The sequence below is a fragment of the Paroedura picta genome, chromosome 18, assembly GCF_049243985.1.
Source record: "Paroedura picta isolate Pp20150507F chromosome 18, Ppicta_v3.0, whole genome shotgun sequence".
NCBI classification, from domain to species: Eukaryota; Metazoa; Chordata; class Lepidosauria; order Squamata; family Gekkonidae; genus Paroedura; species Paroedura picta.
Genome location: NC_135386.1, coordinates 3,781,700 through 3,804,377, shown reverse-complemented (window position 1 = coordinate 3,804,377; position 22,678 = coordinate 3,781,700). Strand labels below are relative to the sequence as shown.

Here is a 22,678-nt window from a genome sequence, read left to right as displayed (position 1 = left end):
CCAGAAACAGGAGTAGGAGCTGAGAAGACAGCTCTGACCCCCCCCCCCCTCAATACCATGCCACTTCAGAGCTCTGTCCCCATTCCAGAATCAGGGAAATGGCCCTGGGTTTTCAAGGACATGGCGGAGCTGAGGAGCTTCCCTTCCGTTTGGGCAACGAGAAAAATTAGGCGTGAACTTTCTCCGGCCAAGTCACAAAGCAGCCCGGTGGCGTTTATCAAACCATGCTAATTCCAGTAAATTGGCACGTGGATAAAGAAACAAAAGGACAAGAGGATGAGAGAAAGGACTCCTTTTGTCTCTGCTCCCTTTCTGCTGAAGAAACACTTCCTGGAAATTGGGGGGGGGGGTTAGATTTTCTGCGAAAAGCAAGCATTTTATCTCAAGAGGTAAACTCCCAGCGGGGAGTTTCGCAAAGCTCCTTGGCTGCCCTTGGACTGATTCCCCTGCAGCCTGTCCTACCTCACAGGGTCACTGTAAGAGTGAAACGGAGGAGAACTAGAAACACCAATCTGATCGCTCTGGAGGAAAGATGGGAATTATCATCAAGGGTAATAAAACCGCTCCTTCCTATTTGAGCAGAAACTGGACATATCCAGTTCTCTCTCTCTCTCTCTCTCTCTCTCTCTCGGACGTTCCCATTAAGTAGTGCAAACAAAATAAACAACAGCTCTTGCAAGTTGTAAAGAAAGAATATAAAGAAAAATGGCATGAAACTATGGCTATACTGTGATATCTTTCACTTGCACTTATTCTTACATCGCCTCGGGCGGAAAGACCCCAAATATGACGACTGGGGAACGTGCTCCAGGGGAATAATACTAGAATTTGTGACTCAGTGTTCTGTTGACGCGACAGGGAAACGCCGCAGGGCCAAGGCACGCTCTCTGGATCCTGCAGGCCTCATCCTGGCCAGAAGCAACCCTCCAGCTGGCAGGTTGGGGCAGGTTGGCGCATTGTTCTGAGTGTGGCAATTAAGCACGAATCGCCTCTGGAGCCAAAAGAAAGGCTCTGGAACGGGGCCTGCCGTATCACAGGCAATCATCAGGAGCCCAACAAAATATGTTAGGAATATTCCGGCCGGCGGAGTGCTTTGCTCTAAGCCGCTCGGCTCTCTGCCGTATCAAAGGGGAAAACGTCTCATTCCAAACTCGAGTGATTTACCAAGCCTTCCAGTTCACCACCCCAGAGACACAAAATCCTCTGTACCATCGGGATTTTGATCTCGGAACAGGATCCGTATCTGATGCAGAACGGGAAAAAGCCAAACTGGGTTCCACGGGACTTGTTTCGTTGTAAACATGCTCCTGAGTCCAGCCTTAAAGTAAAAGCTTGCTGATCTGGTAACTGTTTCAGAGAACAGCTGTATAAATTCAATACCCTGAGGATCCAAGGGGAGCCATAACCATCCTAGGGTATCGGGACGGATTTCTGTCCCACGAACCCACAAAAGCGCCCTGAGAAAACGGACCAACTTCCTTGTTCTGCACGCATTTCCCCAACCTGCTCCTGCGCGGACCCTGCTGCTGATGACCATGTGTATGCGCTTACTCCACTCCCGTGCACCACGCTGACCGAAAACCAAGAACACAACTAAACAAATTGACCAGTGCCAGACATGACCACCCTCCACGCATCTTCACAGAAGTAAACAATACAGCAAAGGACATTCAGGGATGCTTTAGGCTGATCTGAAAGTGAGCAGGCTTGGGCTAGATTCCCTGGGCTAGATGCCCTGCATGGTCCTTTTCAACTCTATGATCCTTCAGGCAGCAAAAGTAACCTATCTGCAGAGGTGAGCATCGATTCACACCTACCCATCTTGATCTATGTGAAGAAGTGAGCAGTGACCCCAAAAAGCTCCTCTCCGGCCACAAATCTTTGTTGGTCTTTAAGGTTCTCCTGGACTCTGGCTCTTTTCTACTAGTAGAATATGAGTCTGTCTGTCCTTACATCTTGGAGAGTGGAGTGATTTCATATATAAGGACAGATGGGCTCATATTCCAGCTGTATCTGAAGAAGTGAGCAGGGACCCACGAAAGCTCCTCTCCGGCCACAAATCTTTGTTGGTCTTTAAGGTTCTCCTGGACTCTGGCTCTTTTCTACTAGTAGAATATGAGTCTGTCTGTCCTTACATCTTGGAGAGTGGAGTGATTTCATATATAAGGACAGATGGGCTCATATTCCAGCTGTATCTGAAGAAGTGAGCAGGGACCCACGAAAGCTCCTCCCCGGCCACAAATAGTCTTGAAGGTGTGCTGGACTTCTACTGCTACAGACAGATGAGCAATGTGACCCATCTTTATGGAAAACCTGAAATCTCTCTCTATGATGGGACCTCTTAAACCAAGACCTTCCCCTTCACGCAATGTCACGGTATCCAGAACTGGTATTTTATCCACTCTTAAGAGGCAGATGCAACTAGCTTCCTTCAGCAATCTTACACACCCCTCTGCTTCATGGCTCTCATACCCCAGGTCCGTAAGTGTCCGTTCCCAATCAAGGTTTAATGGGTTCAGTGGGACACACCCCCAAGTAAGACTTGCACAGTACCATCCTAAACACAGCTACGCCCTTCGAAAGCCAATGAAGTCGATAGGGTTGGAAAAGTGCGACTCTGTTCAGGATGGCCCGTTAATCTGTCAGTTATCTCGAAGGAGTGTATTGCGAAAGGGCGCAAGAAAAACAACTGTGGGGAAATTGTCTCTCTTGATGCGCCACAACCGGAGAGGACAGGCGCCAAGTTTGCCGCACAAAATAAAAAAAACCATTTACCTGTGTGGCGCATAATTAACTCAAGGGACTCCTTGCCAAAGGTTTTTGTTTTTTAAAGGATTAGCCAAAAGGGATTACGAAACCTTGCCATGTCCCTGCCTTATGGGTAAACCAGGAGAGGCATCTGTTGGGGCCAGAGGGAGAGGCATGATGCGCCCCATGTTTCCTTGGATGCAAGTTCCACTAGGTTGCATGAGGCTCACTTCCAGGTCAGCATGCAAAGGGATGTAACGTTGCAGCCCAATGAGAACTCTGTCTCACACACCCCATTCCCATGTGCGCAGTTTCCTTCCTTGGATATTTCAAAAACTTTGTGCACACTACGAAACTCTCTTCCTCTTATGTACAAGCCGTCCAGGTTGCTCACAGCTTTGTATCTGCAAAGATGGGGGTAGCCGTGCCAGCCTGGAGTGGAACAGCTAGATACAACCTTGAAGGCCAAAAAGGTTTTGGGGGGTATGCGCTTGTAAGTCAAATCTCCGTTGGGCGTTGGCTGTCATCAGCCACCTGACAAAGAGAGCTTTGCCTCTCGAAAGCTCATACTCCCCAAAATCTCACTGGGTCAAATACAGGGTATAAAAGCCCAGCTCTTCTACTGAAGTTCTCTTAAAGCTCTCCCGACCCCACCAATATTGGGTGCCTGTTGTGGGGAGAGGAAGGGAAAGGTATGGGCAAGCCGCTTTGGGACTTCTTCGGGTAGGGAAAAGCGAGGTATAAAAACCCATCTCGTCTTCAGCAGTTCTCTTAAAGCTCTCTCGACCCCACCAGTATCGGGTGTCTGTTGTGGGGAGAGGACGACAAAGGTGCTGGCAAGCCATTCTGGGATTCCGCCAATAGTGAAAACCGGGGGACAAATGACCAACTCTACTTTCAGCAGTTCTCTCAGAGCTCTCTCGGCCCCACCTGCCTCTCAAGGTGTCTGTGGCGGGCAGAGAAAGCAGGAAAGACCCCTCCTCCCCCCCCCAAAAAAGTGCCCTCCCTTTTTTGGGGTGCGGGGGGGGAGGGGGCTCACCTTCGCGTCGACAGCAGTCTGGAGGCCTCCAGAAGGCGGCAGCTTTACGCGGGTGTAAGCCCCAGAGGCCGGGGGGGCAGGCTTCCTCGCGAGTAAGCGTGACGGGAGGCGAGGCGGTCCAAACCCTCCCCGGGCAGGGTCTCCGGCCACGCAGCCTCGTTCGCCTCGCCTCGGGGGTCTCCTGCGGCCCCGCAGCCCAGCCCGGCCCAGCCTCCTCTCGCCGCAGCAGCCGCAGCGGCCGCCCCCGCTCCAGCCGCGCCCCCTCCCCCACCCACCCCGGCCGGAAATGGGGGCTGAGGGCGGGGCGGAAGAAAGGGGGGGAGACCGCTCGCCGGAAGTGACGCCCCCCCCGCGCACGCGCGTGCGCGCGCCGCCAACGGAGGGAAAAAAAAGCAGAGGGGGCGGGATCGCTTCGCGAAGCGCACTTCCGGCGCAAAACGGAAGCCGGCTCGCCGGGTGGGCGAGGCCGCGGCTAGAGGGAAGGGGAGAGCGGGAGCGGCTCGGTGGGAACGTCCGAGGAGGGGAGATAAATAAATAAATAAATAAATGGAATCATCCACGATGGGCGCGTTAGGAACGGTGTCCATAGCAACCGCCGAACGCGCTAGGAGGCGGGGGCGCGCCGCCGGCTGGGAAGGCGGGACTTCCGGGGGAGGCGGCCAATGGGCTCGCGCGCCGGGCCGCCCCGGCGGGGCATAAAAGGCGGGCGTCGCGCGGCGGCCGTTAACGGCTCGTTCGGGGCAGGCGGCGGTTGGCGGAGCTCCTGGTCGCGGTTGGCCTGCAGGTGGGTGGAGCCGGGCCTGGCCGCCTTCCCCTCCCAGCGCCCGCGCTTTATTGTTGTCGCTAATAATTCTGATGCCCTTGAAAATGTGCTTTGAAATGTTCGCGTTTGTCTCCCCCGCCCTCTTGCAGCCGAGGCGGCTTGAATGTTGGCGGCGTCCCCGAAGGGCTTCGGCGTCGCTTTCTTTATAAAGACTTTCGGGGAGTGGGAAGCCCAGAGGATTAAATTAGATTTGTGCCCAGAATTATTAAATTAGATTCAGGAGGCTAGCCAAGGTGGCCTGAAACAAGGAAGTCTGAGTCCAGGGGCACCTTGCAGGCCCGCTAAGTTTTGTTTGTGTGCGTGCACCCTTCTTTGGATACATTTTTCAGCTACTGCGAAGTATCTAAAGAATGTGCATGCATGTGAAAGCTCGCACAAGATCCAGAGAGTGGGCTTCAAGGTGCCCCCAGACTCAGACTTTGATTAGGCCTCAAATGGCACTTTTTTTCCACTCATGCATTTATTTCAGTATGAGTTAGTAAGTCAGAGCCCGCTTTTCCAGGTAACCATAAAGCCTGAACTCTGGTGTTAGGCAAGGTGGGTGTTCCAGGCTTTTCCATGGGGGCTTGACTTCTTGTTCCTTTAGGTTTGCCCGTCTTTGAGTGGGGCCAGGAGATGCCTTGAGCTGCAGCTGATATCCAGTCTTCACAGATCAGGCTGGCACGGCATCATGGTACCAACCAGAGTTCTGCTGTTGATGCTTTAGAAGAGCCTCTGAATGGAATTGCAGCCTGCGTGGCACATGCAGTTGAGCACCAGGAGTAGAAAGGGCCCCTGCAAGGGTGATGTGGCCAAGGAGCGAGGCCTTGTGCTCATAGCAGTGTGCTGCCATGTTCTCAGTTTGAAAAGCACACTTAATATTTGTGGCAATGTATCTTTGGGTGGCCCTGAAGTGGACTTAATGATTTGGCTGCATGAGCAATTTTGGGGGGAAGGCCTGGTGAAAAGCCGCTTGACAGGAGGGAAAAAAATATTGCTCAGGTAATTGGCTAAGGGGAGAGGCAGCTTGTGGTGCGATTGTTATCGGCCTGCTGATTGAGTTGCTTTGCCTTGTGGCAGGAGGTGAGGCGTGGCTCATCCAGCTGAGGTCAGGAATCTCTCTTCCCCTTTGGAAAACAGGTCAAGGGGTGGCACAGGATAGTCAGGGGGGATGGGTAGGAAGTTGGGGACGAGTCTGTAGCTAAAAGGTGAAGAACAGTGGCATGAAGCCCACACAAAATCACTGAGGGCCAGTGATGGAAATGGAATATTTGATCAACTGTAATTGGCTGCAAATCTCAGCAGGAGGGAAGGAGAACATGAGCAAATTATTACATAACTAGGTAGATCCTCAGAAGGTGAGAAGTAACGGGACCATATTTTATGGAGCACTATAGCTACCCACTTGAGTGAGGTCCTTAAAATGCCTAACCAGTGCCACAGAAAAGGGCCAAGTATGGTTGCAGATTTGTTGAGATGCTGATTCATTCTGCCTTCTCCCTATCTGTGGGTTTTTCCCCCTATTTATAGGTTGTGCATAAGTGCAGTATCTATACATGTTTGTGCCAGAGTCTTTTAACGCTTGCTGCTGGTTCATCAAAGCTAGTGCCTGAAAGATAAAACTCTTTGCTTGCTTCTTGCAGAACAATTCAAAATGGCAGATGAGGAGATTGCCGCTTTGGTGGTGGACAACGGATCTGGGATGTGCAAAGCAGGGTTTGCGGGCGATGACGCCCCCAGAGCGGTATTCCCTTCCATCGTTGGGCGGCCTCGGCATCAAGGGGTCATGGTGGGCATGGGCCAGAAGGATAGCTATGTGGGAGATGAAGCGCAGAGCAAGAGGGGCATTCTGACCCTGAAGTACCCCATTGAACATGGCATCGTCACCAACTGGGATGACATGGAGAAGATCTGGCACCACACTTTCTACAATGAGTTGCGGGTTGCCCCAGAGGAACACCCGGTCCTGCTGACCGAAGCGCCCCTGAATCCCAAAGCCAACAGGGAGAAGATGACACAGATCATGTTTGAGACCTTCAACACGCCAGCTATGTACGTGGCCATCCAGGCAGTGCTGTCCCTGTACGCCTCTGGCCGGACCACCGGCATTGTCATGGACTCGGGAGATGGGGTCACCCACACCGTGCCCATCTATGAGGGTTACGCCCTGCCCCACGCCATCCTGCGCCTGGACCTGGCTGGCCGGGACCTGACAGACTACCTCATGAAGATCCTGACCGAGAGGGGCTACAGTTTCACCACCACGGCTGAGAGGGAGATTGTGCGGGACATCAAGGAGAAGCTCTGCTACGTCGCCCTGGACTTTGAGCAGGAGATGGCCACGGCGGCCTCCTCCTCCTCCTTGGAGAAGAGCTACGAGCTGCCCGACGGCCAGGTGATCACCATCGGCAACGAGCGCTTCAGGTGTCCCGAGGCCCTCTTCCAGCCCTCCTTCCTGGGCATGGAGTCCTGTGGCATCCACGAGACCACCTTCAACTCCATCATGAAGTGCGACGTGGACATCCGGAAGGATTTATACGCCAACACAGTGCTGTCGGGGGGCACCACCATGTACCCCGGCATCGCTGACCGAATGCAGAAGGAGATCACGGCGCTGGCCCCCAGCACCATGAAGATCAAGATCATCGCTCCACCGGAGCGCAAGTACTCCGTCTGGATCGGCGGCTCCATCTTGGCGTCTCTCTCCACCTTCCAGCAAATGTGGATCAGCAAGCAGGAGTACGACGAGTCCGGCCCCTCCATCGTCCACCGCAAATGCTTTTAACGGTCTCGCAAAGCCCGTCTTTTGTGTAGCGTTGCCGGCAGGAAACGAGGCCTAACTTTCTGGTTAACCCCCTAGTATTGGATATTGGACTGCCCCCGATTAATCGCTCCTATTGCAAAAACATGTCTCGCATACTCCTAACCTTGAGGTCACTTTGATGACCGGTACCAAAATTAAGTTTCGGGACCATTGCTGACATGTGCCACCGACCTTTCTTCCAAGCAGGGTGTTTGAAGATGAAGTGTTAACCACCTGAGTAGGAATTGTAGATTCCAGTATTGGCAGTTTTTCTGTAGAAGGAAAGCTAATAAATTCTTGCTAACATTCTCGTGTCACTTGTTGTGGACTCCGTGCGCACTGCTCTTGCCTTCTGTGTGTGTGTGTGGGGGGGGGGTGTTATGCCTTATGACAGCAGAAGACAGGGCCATTAATTAAGTGGTGGGCCATGTTAGCTGGTGAGCCCTTGAAGCCGGCAGCCTATTGTAAGGAGCAAATGGAGGAAATGGGGTAAATCACTTTAGGTCCCTTTTGGGGGAAAAGGCAGGCTATACATCAACATGGACAGACTAAATCTTTTATGGCACAGATTTGTGGCAACGCCAAGCCAAGTGATTTGCTTGTTTTATCAGATTTAGATTTGAGTCAGGGCCATATTGGGTAGGCCCAAGTGGAATCTTTGCCCTGGCAGAAAATTACCTTCAGCTCTGGACTTGATCTGTCTTTCACTCAAGTGCTGCCAGAATGTTGGGTAGTATATATTCTGATGGGCTTACCTGTACTTTATCGAGTTTTAATAAGCGTCCTCCTTGGGCTTCCATTTCGTCTCGGTAGACCAGGACAACCTTAGTCTGCTTGGCCAGCTTGCCGGTGGAGGCGGCCCCTCGTCCCAGCTGAATGCAGAGCTCGGCTTTGCAGTGTGATTGTGTCTGCCTCTTGACCTCTCAGCATTCTGGTATTTTAGCTGTGTTAGCACAAAAGGTCGCCGAGATCCTTATCAGCGCTGGAATTGTATGCGCGATGCAAGAGTGGTTTCTGCTTAACATGCAGGTTGGCAAAAACCCTTTGTCGGAGGGGCTGATCCCCAGAAAGAAGACCTGCCCCTCTTGGAGAGAGGACAGGGTGTGGCCATCTAATCCACTTTAGCAGCTTGGAATCAACTCCAAGAAGGGTTAGAGTTTGTCCAGCCTGAAATGGGAGGAGACCTTCTGGAAGTGTTTTCTCAGTGTATTTGTCGTCTGGTTTCCTTGCTGGGCCTCCAGCTGGATTATGGGACACAAAATTGTGTAACAGGTTCCAAACGGACTCAAACAGGTTCCAAACTAACTCAAAAGGCTGGGTGATGCTATGCTATTAACTTGAAAAGCACTGGTATGTTTTTGTTTTGTTTACTGCAAACAATACAGAAGTGGATGGCAGGTGATAACCTGCAATATCCATTAGAGCATATAGCAATCCAGTTCCTGGGTGCCAGATTTGGACTTTTTGTTCACTTTTCAAAATGCTTTCCTAGACATTTCCCTATGGGCAACTTGAGATCACAACTAGATTCCACCTGTGGAGGTAGTTGCTGTTAAGGATTCCCAACATCATCTCCCAGTGGCACATTTAAGACCGCCACAGTTTTATTCATGCCAGTACACGAAAGCTAGTACCCAGAATAAAGGTACCATTGGACTCAAACTTTGTTCTGCTGCTCCAGTTTGGTATTTCTACCCCCTTGACTGTGGTCTGCAAGAGTGAAGGTTAAGTGTCTATCTGTCTTCCTACCATCTTCAGCTTTCTCCTAGCCGGATTGTCCTTTTCAGTGATGCGTTTTCTCCTGTGTTCACAAAAGGCTTCAATTTCCCCCTCCCAATAAAACCTTTTCCCTCTTTCTAGAAGGGTGGCTTTAAGTTTCAATTAAGTATATGTCGATTTAATCAACTCAGGGCGTAGCCAATTAAAAAGAGGGTGGCAGTTGTTTTCTGTAATGGTACGACTGCCCTGAACTATATTAAACTTGTTCCTCTTGAAGATAATTTAACACAGAACGTGCAACCAAGGTAATTTCCTGCCAGGATGGCTTCTTCATTTTAGACTCATGAATTGCCAGAGGGGTGCTCCTACAGATGGTTAGACTGCCAGGCAAAAGACATATCCTGGTATTCCTTAGAAGTCACCCTTCCAAGTGTTAGTCCTACTTAGCTTCTGAGATCTGACAGGAACCGGCTTGCTGAGGCTATCTAGGTCAGGGTCTATTACCAACAAACCTTTATTGCCCACTTTCCAACTGACATTTTATATCTGCAAAGAGTCATGTGCCTGTGTTGCATCATTTAAAGTTCTCCAGGGCCTGCCTGGAGATGGACAACCCTCAAACTAATCTTTGCTCCCTGGAGATCAATTGCAATATGGGCAGCATTCTAGGCCCCGCCTGGAGGTTGGCATCCCTACCTGGGGGATGTCATCCTTTTGTAGGGTGGCTGTCTCTGGGTTGGGAGATACCTGGAGATTTGAGGGGTGGAGCTTGGGGAAGCAGGATTTGGGGAGGGGCACGGCCTAAACCAGGTACAATGCCATAGAGTCCACCCTCCAGAGCGGCCAGCAGGGAACTGATACTATCAGATCAACTGATTGCAGAAGACCTCCAGTTTTGACCTGGAGTTGGCAACGTTTTAGCCCCATTTCCTCCCTCCAATCAAAAAAATTAAGGGATAATATGTATATAAAATAACATATATATGAAAGGAAATTATATATTTTGAAGATGAGATATGCAATGACTTTGCCTCGCACGCTCCGCCGGGTCTCCACGCCCGCCCGCTTCAGTTTTCAAACCCGCAGCCGCGCTCCTGATTGGCCGCTGGAGAAAGCGGCCACGCCCTTCCCTTTCTCTTATAGGGAACAAGGCGGAGCTATATGACGTCATAGAACCCGCCTCTCCACCCCTTCCCGTTGAGCCTATAAGAGAGCAAGAGCTCTGTTCGTGAGAACTGCAATTCCCAGGTTGCTCTGCGGCGCAGAGGATAAAGCGTAGTTAGTTCCCCCCCCCCTTCCTCTCCTCTCCCGGCATTGCCCCACCGCCGGCTCGAGATGTAAAGATTCCTTTCTTGCACGAACTACCGGCCCCAGCATGCCTTTCGCGGGAGCGGCGAAGCGCTTCCGCCTGGCGGAGAACGTCGGTTGTCAACATCCAGGTAGGGCTGTTGTTTGGTTAGGGGGGGACCTATTGGGGAAGCTCCCCCCTCCTTTTGCTTTTTTATGGTACGCTCCTCACCTGGGCTCTGTCTCTTTGGGCTGGACCATTCGTTTCCTGGGGAGGGGGTGGGAGAAGAGTGGAGAGAAAAGGCTGGGTTGCCCAATGGGGGAGAGCCTGGGCTCTTTAAAGGGGCTTCTCTGCACGTGGCTTTTTCCTGGAAAGGGCGCAGGCCTCCCTGTTGCCAACTCTGGGTCGGGAAATCCCTGGAGGCTGGAGGGAGGCTCAGTAATACTGTGCCCTTATAGAAAAGGGGTGGCCAAAACTGTGGCTCTCCAGACGTCCATGGACTACAATTACCATGAGCCCCTGCTGGCAGGGGCTCATGGTATTTGTAGTCCATGGACGTCTGGAGAGCCACAGTTTGGTCACCCCCTGGGTCTATGGTGCCTTCTCCTTGTTAGCCTCACAGCACCCGCCTAAGATGGAGGGTGGGTGAGAGAGCAGAATGGGTTGGGAAATCCATGTCTATTTCAGCTCTTGAAAAGCAGGGCCTAAAAAAAACCCAGCTCTTCTTCCTCCTCTTTTCCTGCAGCTTCCAGCTTTCCCTAGCATTACTGCCTTTTGCAGTAAGTCTTTCCATAACCGAATTACGATAGCACCAGTTTAGTCATTATAGCATTTAGGGGAGAGTTGATTTGAGCTAGAAGGATGGAGGCCTGGCCTGTCGGCTCCATCTCACCACAGATTTCGATTTGGCATTGAACCGACTTCCCACCGGCTCCCCTTACAGATTCCACTTGGAGCTCAGACTGGGGCCTTGCCGATTCGAGCCCGCCCGCCCATCCCGACACCATGTCCATTTCCGAATGTTACATCGCGGTGAAGCTGGCTGACCAGCCCCTGGCTCCGAAATCCATCCTACGGCTGCCCGAAACAGAACTGGGCGAATGCCCCTTGGGGGGCTGCAGGATCTCCTACCTGAAACAGCTGATCACTGGAAAACTCCAGGAATCTGTCCCTGACCCGGAACTCATCGGTGAGACCTTTCGTGGCTTATCTCAGGGGTCCCTGAACACACATCCTGGCCCTGGGTTTCCTGGGTGGCCTTCCCATCCAAGTACCTGTGGTTGTTTTAAAATAAAATTTTATTAAATTTTATATTAAAGACAAAAAGGCTATAAAGGGGTTTCCAGTCAGCCATAAATATTGATATTGTCTTTTCCCTAATCAACAAAGTAAGTTTGGCCACCTCTGCAATTGGTATACCAAATCAGCGCTTTGGTTGATTTGAGTTTTACCGAATCAGGAAAACTCGAATCCAAAAAGCTCCTAATTGTTCCCTACTTACAAGTCCAAGCTGTCTTTCAGATCTGATCTATTGCGGCAGGAAGCTGCGGGACGACCAGACCCTAGAATTTTACGGGATCCAGTCCGGCTCCACAGTCCACGTCCTCCGCAAATCTTGGCCCGAACCGGATCAGAAACCAGGTAAGCGGCCTGGTACGCAGCTTGCTTTGAACTTCTGCCCGTGGACTGTTGTAGATCCTGTGGCAGCCATTTTGGGGCTGACTCCACCCACCACGCCCTCTAATAATTCCAGAGATGTCCACGAGCTCAACAAGGGACCCTGAAGAATAATTCATGCCTAGATATCTTCCTTCCAATTCGTTTGTGTCTTCTTTGGTGCCATGGATATATGATTTACTCTCTCTTTTTGACTTTCCTTTCTCCAGAGCCAGTGGATAAAGGGGCCGCCGTACGAGAATTCCGAGTTCTGCACACGGCCCTGCATAGCAGTCCGGTCTTCCGGGATTCAGTGAGTAGAACCGAATGCCCCCCTCCAAACCGGTTGTACCATTAAACAGGAGGGGATGGGGGACGGACGGACAAAAAGCGGCTTTGGAATATTCCTGGCGTCCCCCAAATTCTTGCTGATCACTTTGGTGTCTTCCCCTTAGGTCTTTAAGATGCTAGGGAATAAGGAGTCCTTGGACCAGATAATCGTTGCAACCCCGGGGCTGAACAGCGACCCCATCGCTTTGGGTGAGTCGGAGGGGGCTCAGGGGGGTGTTGGAATGGAGAGGAAGGAATTGCCATCCCAGAGGCTGGCCCTCCCTGCCTGACCTTCAGCGTGGCTCAAATTATCAGGAGGACGTGATTTTCAATGTTAAAGTCTTTTGCTATTTTAGATGCTTTAATACCCAAGTTGTATGATAGCTTTTGTGTCTGGGGTCAGCCGCCTGGCCAAATAAACAAAGCAATAAAAAATAAAAAAAGAATTTATCTTAGGAAGAATAACTCCCGGATTGTGACTTCTGGGGGGGGGGGGAGGCATTCAATTACATTTTGAGGCAGTTTTGTGAGTGGCTGAGCAGAAGACGAGCTTGCCGTTCCTTCCCCACCCAGTCCAGGTTCTCTCTCGTATTGACCACAAGGTGTTTTTATATCTTTTATAGGGGTCTTGCAGGATAAGGACCTGTTTTCTGTCTTTGCCGATCCAGCCATGTTGGACACGTAAGTCTGAACTTGGCTGTTTTTGGGTTGCGGCCTAGGTGGCATTTGTAAGCCCCTGCTGTCTGCTCCTGTTTTCATAGCAAAGCCATGTGGATCTCCATGGCCAAAAAAGGCAGGATATCGTCTGTCTGGAACAAGGCATCTGGTTCAAATGGATAGTCATGTTGGTCTGAAGCAGCACAACAAAATTGTCCGATAGCACCATCTGCTCGTTCTTCAAGGGTCGCGAGGACTGTCCTGTTAGAATCTCATTGGGGACCCTGAGCTCGCCCGCCCACCCTACAGTCCCGATCTTGCCCCTGCAGTCTTCTTCCTTCCGTTCCCCAAACACAATTGGATCCCCTTGGTGCCAGAGCTGCCTTTCTGGCACAGTGTAAATCGAAGCGTGCGGAATTCAGTATCAACCTGGATGGAGGATGGGTTTTGATATTTTTGCTCCCGTTATTTTTGTAGCAATACTGTCTGACTTCCCCTCGTGTGATTCAGGAGGTCCCCGTATGGAACGCAAGTCATTAAACGGCAACACAGTGACGACCCTTTCGATAGAAAGGCGATCCGTAACTGTTTACAGTGTGGGTAAATCAACAGCTTCCTCCTCTTCACAGGCAGAAACTCTGCTCACTCCACTCCCTTTTGGCTGCTTCCTCTCCAGACGTTAACACTGTTTTTGTAATCCATGAGGACTAGAAGTTTGCCATTTTAGAACCTCTAATCCACAACGCCTTGGCGGATCTGGCTGCCATGACGCCTCTGTCTTCTCATCCCCGGCCAGGCTCATCCCGACTCACCCCGCTTTGGTGAACGCCATCGTCCTGGTCCTGCACTCAGTGGCGGGCAGCACCCCCTTGCCCACCCCGGAGACCTCCTCGCGGAGCATGCCATCCAGCTCTTACCGCGACATGCCGGGTGAGCGCCAGAGTCTGGGCTGGGGGGATGGGCTTGCACAGGGTTTCTAGAGAGCTCACAGCTCTTGCTTCTCCAAGTTAACACAGAGCTCCGAGAGTCCAGGGACTCGCACCCAGCTCACTGCAGCTGCCTGTGTCCCTCTCGGAGGACTGCTTTTGAGGAGACAGGAGTGTGGGAAACGAGCAATGTGGTGCTGGAGGCGTTATAGCAGAACTGTATCCCAAGCCCTACTACAAGTTCCAAGCCCTCTGAAGAGAGGTTGAGGGACTTGGGAATGTTCAGCCTGGGGAAAAGGAGGTTGAGAGGGGACATGATAGCCCTCTTTAAGTATTTGAAAGGTTGTCACTTGGAGGAGGGCAGGATGCTGTTTCCGTTGGCTGCAGAGGAGAGGACACGCAGTAATGGGTTTAAACTTCAAGTACAACGATATAGGCTAGATATCAGGAAAACATTTTTCACAGTCAGAGTAGTTCAGCAGTGGAATAGGCTGCCTAAGGAGGTGGTGAGCTCCCCCTCACTGGCAGTCTTCAAGCAAAGGTTGGATACACACTTTTCTTGGATGCTTTAGGATGCTTTGGGCTGATCCTGCGTTGAGCAGGGGGTTGGACTAGATGGCCTGTATGGCCCCTTCCAACTCTATGATTCTAAGTAGCAGGAATTCCGCCAGCTTTCCCTCCTAAGACTATCCTTTTGAGACCAGTGGACTTCTAAATCTAGGGGTTGAGGCTATTCTGCTCAGTGTGGTATGCGTCTAACAAAGCCTTAATTTAGAAGGAACCAGATTGGATCACGGCCATGTCTCTTTTTTCACCAGGCGGCTTCTTGTTCGAAGGCCTCTCTGACGATGAAGATGACTTCCACCAGGTAACGTCGGGGCTGAGAGGCGCGGCGCGGGTCACTAGGGGCACTTGGTTTCCTCCAGGCTGGTTCTGTCCGATTCAGGGGCACCTCAGCCGAAAGATGCAGGACCAGGATACAGGGGGGAATCTGTTTGCTTTATTGATTACTTTTCTTCAGTGAGTTTGGTTCAGCGTACACCAGTTTAGTCCCTGTGGTCTGTTTTTAGGAATTGTATGGCAGAGTTACCCACCGGATGCATTTAATAAAATGAAATATGTAGCCAAAGAGGTGTGACAGTTATGAAGACAGAGATCGGGCAATCCCCCCTACTTACTAATATCTAGGTTTTCAGTCCACTCCATTGAAGCTGGGGAGAGTGCAAAGAGCTCGGTCACATCTCCCTGGAAAGCATGAGTCTCATATGCCTGTGACAGATGGAAAACAGTTCAGCTTCCTTGAGCTCTCGGGAGGAATGGCAGGATGTAAATACTCAGCAGGGTTTCTTTTCCTGACAGAGCACAAGGACGACTCCGTCCAGCAGCACCTCCGGCTCCCGCCCCGCCTCCCTCGGCTACACTGGGGCAGCGGGACCCCGGCCCATCACTCAGAGCGAGTTGGCGACGGCACTGGCGCTGGCCAGTACTCCCGAGAGCAGCTCGCACACTCCAACTCCAGGAACCCAGGTAAAGGAGAAGAGAAGCACAGGCAACAAAGGCGACGGGCAACCTCTTGAGCTGGTCAGCAGCGTGGGGATGGGGGTCCCTGGCCAGAGCCCTCTGGAAACATGCTCCAGTTGCAGGCTTCCTGCACTGAGCCGGGGCATTTGGACCTGGTCCATGCTGATTCCTTCCTCTCCCCCAGGGCCATTCTGCAGGCACGTCTCCCATGTCCTCCAGCGTCCAGTCAGGGACGCCCATCACCAACGACCTCTTCAGCCAGGCTCTGCAGCATGCCCTCCAGGCTTCCGGGCAGCCCAACCTGCAGGTGAGTTGCCCAGCCCGTAGTTTAGAGCCTGGATTAGCTTTCTGTCTTGGTTGCCATTTTTGTATTGTATTGTTTGGATTAGCACTGTGGAAGGGGCTTTCTTGATTGGAGGGCATGGGTTTTGCCTTAAGTCAGGGGTAGTCAAACTGCGGCCCTCCAGATGTCCATGGACTACAATTCCCAGGAGCCCCTGCCAGCGAATGCTGGCAGGGGCTCCTGGGAATTGTAGTCCATGGACATCTGGAGGGCCGCAGTTTGACTACCCCTGACTTAACTAATGTCTTTTTGTGAACTTACAATTTATTGCTATAAGCTTTGGGTTTAGGGGAGGAGCTGTGCATTTATGTGCAGAAGGTTCCCTACACAGGGTAGCGTAGACTGGGCAGGGACTCCTCCAGAGATGCCCCGTAAGTTTTTCTCTAAGGTCCCTGTTCCCTTCCTCCGTGAGCCAGGCTAGAGCGGACTCATCTGCAGCTGCCCTGTAAAATCAGGCCCCAAAGTCCCTGTCTTCTTCGTCTTTGGCCTAGGGCACCGTGGGCAGTGACTCATCCAGAGTTCCCCCGTTTGTTGCTCCCACCCCTCCCCTCCCCAGCTCTGCCCCGAGGGTGACGGCACCCCCCTTTCTGTCTTCCTCTCCCCCGCAGAGCCAGTGGCAGCCGCAGCTCCAGCAGCTGAGAGACATGGGGATCCACGATGACGAACTCAGCCTCCGAGCCCTGCAGGCCACCGGGGGAGACATCCAAGCTGCTCTGGAGCTCATCTTTGCCGGAGGAGCCCCCTAACCTGCTCCCCATTTTCAGGGGGTGGGGCACCGGGAGGTGGTTTATGTTTTGTTGCGTCCGTTCTGGGCATCTTTGGATTATTTTATCGCTCGTCATTGGACTCTGTCGTCTCCCGGTCACCATAGACCTTTTTTCTCGTCTGGACAGAGGCAAGAAGCGGGAGGGGGAAAAATACATCCCCCCCCCAATTACATTTTTGCATGAAGGGACCTATTTCGGCAGCTGCGGTGGGTGTGGGTGGTAACACTTTAAAGGTGCCGTCCCGCAATATTTATCTGCCTTAAAGTGGGTGTTCTTTTCTCCTGAGCTGGCAAAACTTTCTTCCTCCTTGTCGTCCCACTCTTCCGTAACCTGCTGTTTGCCTGATCTCCGCCCTGGCTTGCATGGCTGTTTGGGGTTTCATTAAAAGCTGTTCTTTCTCCAGTTGTCTGAATTTTCTTCCTATGGAGTCCCAAAATCAGCTGGAAGGCCCTTTCTCTCCCCTCAATTGATCCCCTGGGAGGCTCAGAGAGCTCTGAGAGAACTGTAACCACCCCAAGGTCTTTGAAGGGAAGGCGGGGGGGGGGCGGGAATGGTCATAGGTCATAGATAGTAGATGCTCTAATAATAATGATATAAAATAGTGATGTTGATGGGAAAGATATTTTGAGCCACCAGGGGGTGCTCTTGCAGCACTGGTGAATTTCAGTCCTAGCAAGACAGACAAGAGAATCACCTTGATCAATAACTTGTACACTTCCTCTGACAGATAAAGAACTCACTTTTGCTGTTTATCTTTCAGCTTCTAAGTCTTCATCGGGCATACTCCCAGTGCATTGCAATGTTTTAAAAAAATGATAGGAACCCATATTCTGAAAGGGAATAAAATGTAATGCAGGAATGGCATTTACTGTGGAGCCTTGTGAAGGGCAGGGATCCAAATATCATCTCACAAGTATTTTTTGTCGCAATGTTATGATAAGCACTTCCCCCCCCCAAGGAAATAATTAGCCCTAGCATTTGTTTTTTAATTAAAAATAGTGGGCTGGTTTTTGTGGGTTTTCTGGGCCATAGAATCATAGAGTTGGAAGGGACCTCCTGGGTTATCTAGTCCAACCCCCTGCACTATGCAGGACACTCACATCCCTATAACTCCTCCACTGTAACCTGGTCTGGTAGTTTTAATCTCAATGTTTCACCAGCAATTGGCTGTCATCTTCAGAGGCAGGACACAGCAAGATGGGAATCTCTCTGCACCAAAGGCCCAAACCACCCAGAATATGCACATCAGCTAGATAACTCTGGCCGGGAAACTCTTCAGCATCATTAAAAGGAGTTGAGTCACCAGGTCCTGTAAAGCTCTGGACATCAGTAACAACCACAGTCGATGTATTTCCCTCCAGGGTGTCATTTGAACACCCATTAAGGGCTTTACCCTGCCAATTTTCTGCTTCATTTCCTTTGGGGAGCGTGTGTTTTTGGGTGTGCTGATCAAAACAAGGCAGACTTTGGGAGAAACAGCTCACTTACATGAGTAACAGTACAGCACAACGATCCCCACCCCAATGAAAGGGGAAAATATCACCAGTCACTGTTTATCCAAGAAATCCAAGTTGAAGGCCCAGCATTTCCAGTTAAAAGGACCAGATGGGAGGTGATAGGAAAGGCCTTGATCTGGGACCCTGGCTCAGGGGCAGAGCCTCTGCTTGGCAGGCAAGAGGTCCCAGGTTCAATCCCCGGCATCTCCAGTTAAAAGGACCAGGCAGGAGGGGATGGGAAAGACCCTGATCTGGGACCCTGGCTCAGGGGCAGAGCCTCTGCTTGGCAGGCAGGAGGTCCCCGGTTCAATCCCCGGCATCTCCAGTTAAAGGACCAGGCAGGAGGGGATGGGGAAGGCCTTGATCTGGGGCCCTGGCTCAGGGGCAGAGCCTCTGCTTGGCAGGCAGGAGGTCCCAGGTTCAATCCCCGGCATCTCCAGTTAAAGGACCAGGCAGGAGGGGATGGGAAAGGCCTTGATCTGGGACCCTGGCCCAGGGGCAGAGCCTCTGCTTGGCAGGCAGGAGGTCCCAGGTTCAATCCCCGGCATCTCCCGTTAAAGGACCAGGCAGGAGGGGATGGGAAAGGCCTTGATCTGGGACCCTGGCTCAGGGGCAGAGCCTCTGCTTGGCAGGCAGGAGGTCCCAGGTTCAATCCCCAGCATCTCCAGTTAAAGGACCAGGCAGGAGGGGATGGGAAAGACCCTGATCTGGGACCCTGCCTCAGGGGCAGAGCCTTTGCTTGGCCTGCAGATGGTCCCAGGTGCAATCCTGGGAGTATCCAGGAGGATTCCTAGGGCTACTTCAATTCCAAAGCAACGTAGTGACTCGTAACACGCCCACACACCGTCCTCTTGAAACCCAGAAGCCGGAGAAGGCCTCATTTCTGCTTGAGGTTCCTCTGCCAAATGTGGTCCTCTGGAAACAGCCAATCCTTCCGTCATTCAATGTTACTTCTCAGGAAACTCCTAAAAGTCCTTGGGGGTGACCTCATACGTCGTCAAGCAATCGGAGATGTTTTCGGAAAAGAAGAGCGAGCTGGGCCAAGCCATTTGTGGTTCTTCTAGCGAAGAAACCAAACGCCTCTCTCAAAAGTTGGGTTGGGTGGGTGTGGATCAGTCGAGGAGTTGTTTGTGTCGAAAGTCCGTTGAAGCGAGCGCTTTTAGCAGCGGCTCTTGAACCCAGAGCCCGAGCTTGAAAAAACTGCCTCTGAACTTGTATCCCAGTGGGTAGCCGCGTTGGCCTGAAGCAGCAGATGCCACGGGACTCAAAACCTGTTCTCCCTCTGAGTTTGTTCCGAATGGTAATGTATAGGAAATATTTTCACATCAGACAGGATAGGTTTTAAGCCGGATTTTTCCCCTTTTTGTTTGTACGTTTTAAAGTATTTTTTACGTATTATGAATTTACTAGGGGCCAAGCCCGTTGCATTCAGGAATACAACGGGTGGTAGATTAGGAGAACGAAGTGGAAGAACTCTGCGGACCGCTTCCCCCTCCCTCTAGGACCCGGAAAGACTGCAGGCAGCTGTTAGGGAACTCACCAGCAGGGGGAGCTCTCACGCAGCAGGGATCTGCAGCCTCCGAGCCTCAGAAGGAAGTAGAAGGAGGAGGGGGTGATCACGGTTGGGGGATGGAAGGCGATTGGCTGGCCGCTGGACAGACAGGCAAGCTGGTTGGAGGAGGAGGAGGAGGAGGAGGCACTCAGGGCAGGACAGCTGCCTTGAGTGGGTGCTAAGCGCTGAGTGGCACTTAAGCCATGAGACACGCTCCTCCTCCAAGGCTTACCAGAAATATATTATGTGGAACAGATTTATCATAAGGCGTGTGTGTGTAGCATAGCCAGGAATTCGAGGGTGGTTTGGCAGACAGGCAAGAGACATTCAGAAACATTCAGAAAGATTCAGAGCCTTGCCTATCCAAGTCAGAGCTATTTTAAAGAAAATTACAGGGAAAGGGGAAATGAATCTTTATAAACTCGTAGATCAGGCTGATGTGAACAGGCCTGCCTTTGTTTTGTACGTGACTCTTCCTCCCCCCTTACCTGAAACGGTTGGCTTGTAATCCCTATCCACGGCATTGCGCAAAAACCCAATTTTTCCTGTCCTAACTGCTAATTTTCTGGTCTGGTTATAACTGTTTGTGGTGGTCGAAAATTAACATCCGTGCCGTTGTTGTGACATCCGTGTTTACTCCAGCGTTGGGCTGCAATCCAAAGAGCACTGAGTGAAAGGGTGCTTACTTCAGAGGAGAACTGTTATGGCTTGCTCTTGGGCCAGCCAAAAGCCCAGAGGTATGGTCAAGAGGATCCACGGGTCTTTGTAAACGGACAGTTTGTAGTCTAAACTTCCAGTCCTTCAGCATGCGCTGGCCTGGTGAGGAATGATGTGGCTAATGTACACAGTTGTCAATACAGATGTGCCGGGCTGTTTTTCCAGATCTGAGAGGTCACTTCCCACACGCAAGGAGTGAGCAATTGGGGTTGTGTAATTAAGAGAGCAAAGTAGCATTTCAGGTTTCTGGCAATATGGCTGTCCTGAGTGAACTTTAGGGTGGAAGTCGACCCTCCCCTCCCCTCAAGCAAGGTCAAAGGGTTTCCAAACTCTTCAAGAGAAGACCTGCATACCGGTCTCTTGTTTTCGTCTCTTTGAGGAAGAAATTCCCGGCTCATTTTATGTGTTTATTGAGCGACAACCACATTCTTAGTCTCCTAGGGCAGGGGAAACCGCTGTAGGTCAGCTGCCCCGGCTTCATACCCTCGTTTCTTAGAGTTACTGAAATTGGCACGCCACAGGAATTTACCCTGCCTCAGGATCACAAAACCCTGGGTGCAGCGTGACTGCGAGTGAAATTTGCCAGTGCAAACACCATGGCTTAAACAGAGTCACCAATAACGTTGGGTTTTCTGATGCACTGTGGAAGACCGAGGAAACCAAGGTGCACAAATTAATTCCTCTGGCCTCAGGGCAATGAAAACTCGTGTGGGAGATTTCGAGTGCCTTTTTTCTGTTCCCTTAGTCACCAAGGCTACCGATCGATTCCTGAAAAGTAACTTCATCTTCCCTCTCACGTTTCATGCAAGAAGGATTTCCTCAAACGTACTCCGGAAAAACCACCTTGTAAGAATGAGGAAGGGCAGGTTGGCATCTGTAAGTCCCCCGTCACGCCCCAAAGTTAAAATTTCCGTTTCTCAAGGAGCCTCAAACCTTCTTACTGTTGAGAAACCCCTGAAAAATTCTTCAGGCTTCCAGAAACTCTAGAAGGGGTGCCATAGTGTGGAATATGGCTGGGGAGCAGAGCTGTGGACACACCCACCTGGGACCCCTCCCCTTCCCACCCACTCCAGGCCCATCACTGGCCATTTTGGGAGAGGGAGGGGAGGTTAACATGATCATATATGCTCATAGCACCCAATAAATGTTTAACCGATTTTAAAAACGGATAAAGAATTAATGAACTCCTACCTATTCAGGAAAACCTTCCAGGGCCGTTAAAAAAAAAAAAAAACTCCAGGGTGACATGAAACCCTGGTTGAGAAAGCAGAGACAGAAATTTCACTGATGTGATGATGGTGGGGAAATTATCTTGGCAAATCGCATTATTTAGAAATTCATTATGTCATGCTTTACACAAGTATAATAGAAAGGAGAAACAGAGAAGTGGTTCATTATGTGTTCCTGGAATAAAGCTAGATAGTGGGTTTGTTAGAGAAGAAAAAGGGTAGCATTAATGTTTATGTATTCTTCCCAAATGATATATTTTTTAAAAAATCATTAAAGGGAAGATAAAAGAAAGATATGAAAGCGTAGAAGTATGAAACTGGAAAATATTTTAAATTAAGTGGGAAAATACTTTAAAATAGGTTAAAATAGTTAACCTAGGGAAGCTTCTGAGATGGTGGGGAGTTCTGGATGGAAAAAATATTATTGATGTTTTCAATCTGCTCCTAGTTGTTGGACAATAGGAAGGCTTGGGTATATAACTGATACCAGGTGAAAATATTGGAAATTATATGAAAATAGTTTTCCTGGTCAAGTTTAAAAAATATTTCTTATATGGTATACAGAAGGTAAAGTTTGTCTCAGCACTTGAAGAGTGTTGTTGAACATTCCGTATCTCTTGTTTCGTTTTTAGGGCGGCAGAGGGAAAGGGTCATCTTTTTTTTTTAATTTGTATCATATATTGAGATATATAACAGAATCACAGAGTTGGAGGGGGCCAGACAGGCCATCTAGTCCCACTCCCTGTTCAGTGCAAGATCAGCCTACAGCATCCAAGAGAAGTATCTGTCCAGCTGCTGATCAAAGACTTCTGGTGAGTCTTATCTATATATATATAATTTGTTGTTGTTATGTGCGAAGTCGTGTCCGACCCATCGCGACCCCATGGACAATGATCCTCCAGGCCTTCCTGTCCTCTACCATTCCCCGGAGTCCATTTAAGTTTGCACCTACTGCTTCAGTGACTCCATCCATCCACCTCATTCTCTGTCGTCCCCTTCTTCTTTTGCCCTCGATCTCTCCCAGCATTAGGCTCTTCTCCAGGGAGTCCTTCCTTCTCATGAGGTGGCCAAAATATATATAATAC

At 50.8% G+C, this 22,678-nt stretch overlaps 3 protein-coding genes across 4 annotated transcripts in view; 2 read left to right on the top strand and 1 right to left on the bottom strand.

Moving 5' to 3' along the window:
* Window positions 1-4,057, bottom strand: part of ARID3B (AT-rich interaction domain 3B) — a 28,213-nt gene extending 24,156 nt beyond the window's left edge. The window contains exon 1 of the mRNA XM_077318016.1: window positions 3,788-4,057. The gene's annotated coding sequence lies outside the window, so the exon portion shown is untranslated. The remainder of the gene's footprint in view (window positions 1-3,787) is intronic.
* A 224-nt stretch (window positions 4,058-4,281) lies between these two features.
* Window positions 4,282-7,698, top strand: LOC143827933 (actin, cytoplasmic type 5). The gene is made up of 2 exons (XM_077318019.1): window positions 4,282-4,571; window positions 6,233-7,698. The coding sequence occupies exon 2, from the start codon at window positions 6,244-6,246 to the stop codon at window positions 7,372-7,374; it is 1,131 nt and encodes a 376-aa protein (XP_077174134.1). The 5' UTR covers window positions 4,282-4,571; window positions 6,233-6,243; the 3' UTR covers window positions 7,375-7,698.
* Window positions 7,699-10,374: 2,676 nt separating this feature from the next.
* On the top strand, window positions 10,375-17,001 carry UBL7 (ubiquitin like 7). 2 transcript variants are annotated; one of them, XM_077317733.1, is made up of 11 exons: window positions 10,375-10,550; window positions 11,343-11,588; window positions 11,921-12,040; window positions 12,286-12,368; window positions 12,511-12,595; window positions 13,009-13,066; window positions 13,839-13,972; window positions 14,787-14,836; window positions 15,328-15,495; window positions 15,674-15,796; window positions 16,441-17,001. In XM_077317733.1, the coding sequence occupies exons 1-11, from the start codon at window positions 10,487-10,489 to the stop codon at window positions 16,576-16,578; spliced, it is 1,269 nt and encodes a 422-aa protein (XP_077173848.1). In that variant the 5' UTR covers window positions 10,375-10,486; the 3' UTR covers window positions 16,579-17,001. The 2 variants fall into 2 exon arrangements, with proteins under 2 accessions (XP_077173848.1, XP_077173849.1); XM_077317734.1 differs by lacking the exon at window positions 10,375-10,550 and adding an exon at window positions 10,583-10,617.
* Window positions 17,002-22,678: the final 5,677 nt, after the last annotated feature.

What these genes read in the sequence shown, in the direction of transcription:
- LOC143827933 (XM_077318019.1), top strand. Translation starts at nt 6,244, where the DNA reads ATGGCAGATGAGGAGATTGCCGCTTTGGTGGTGGACAACGGATCTGGG.
- UBL7 (XM_077317733.1), top strand. Translation starts at nt 10,487, where the DNA reads ATGCCTTTCGCGGGAGCGGCGAAGCGCTTCCGCCTGGCGGAGAACGTC. An exon ending in CGAACCGGATCAGAAACCAG is followed by an intron (nt 12,041 to 12,285) that starts GTAAGCGGCCTG and finishes TCCTTTCTCCAG; the next exon opens with AGCCAGTGGATAAAGGGGCC. An exon ending in GTCCGGTCTTCCGGGATTCA is followed by an intron (nt 12,369 to 12,510) that starts GTGAGTAGAACC and finishes TCTTCCCCTTAG; the next exon opens with GTCTTTAAGATGCTAGGGAA.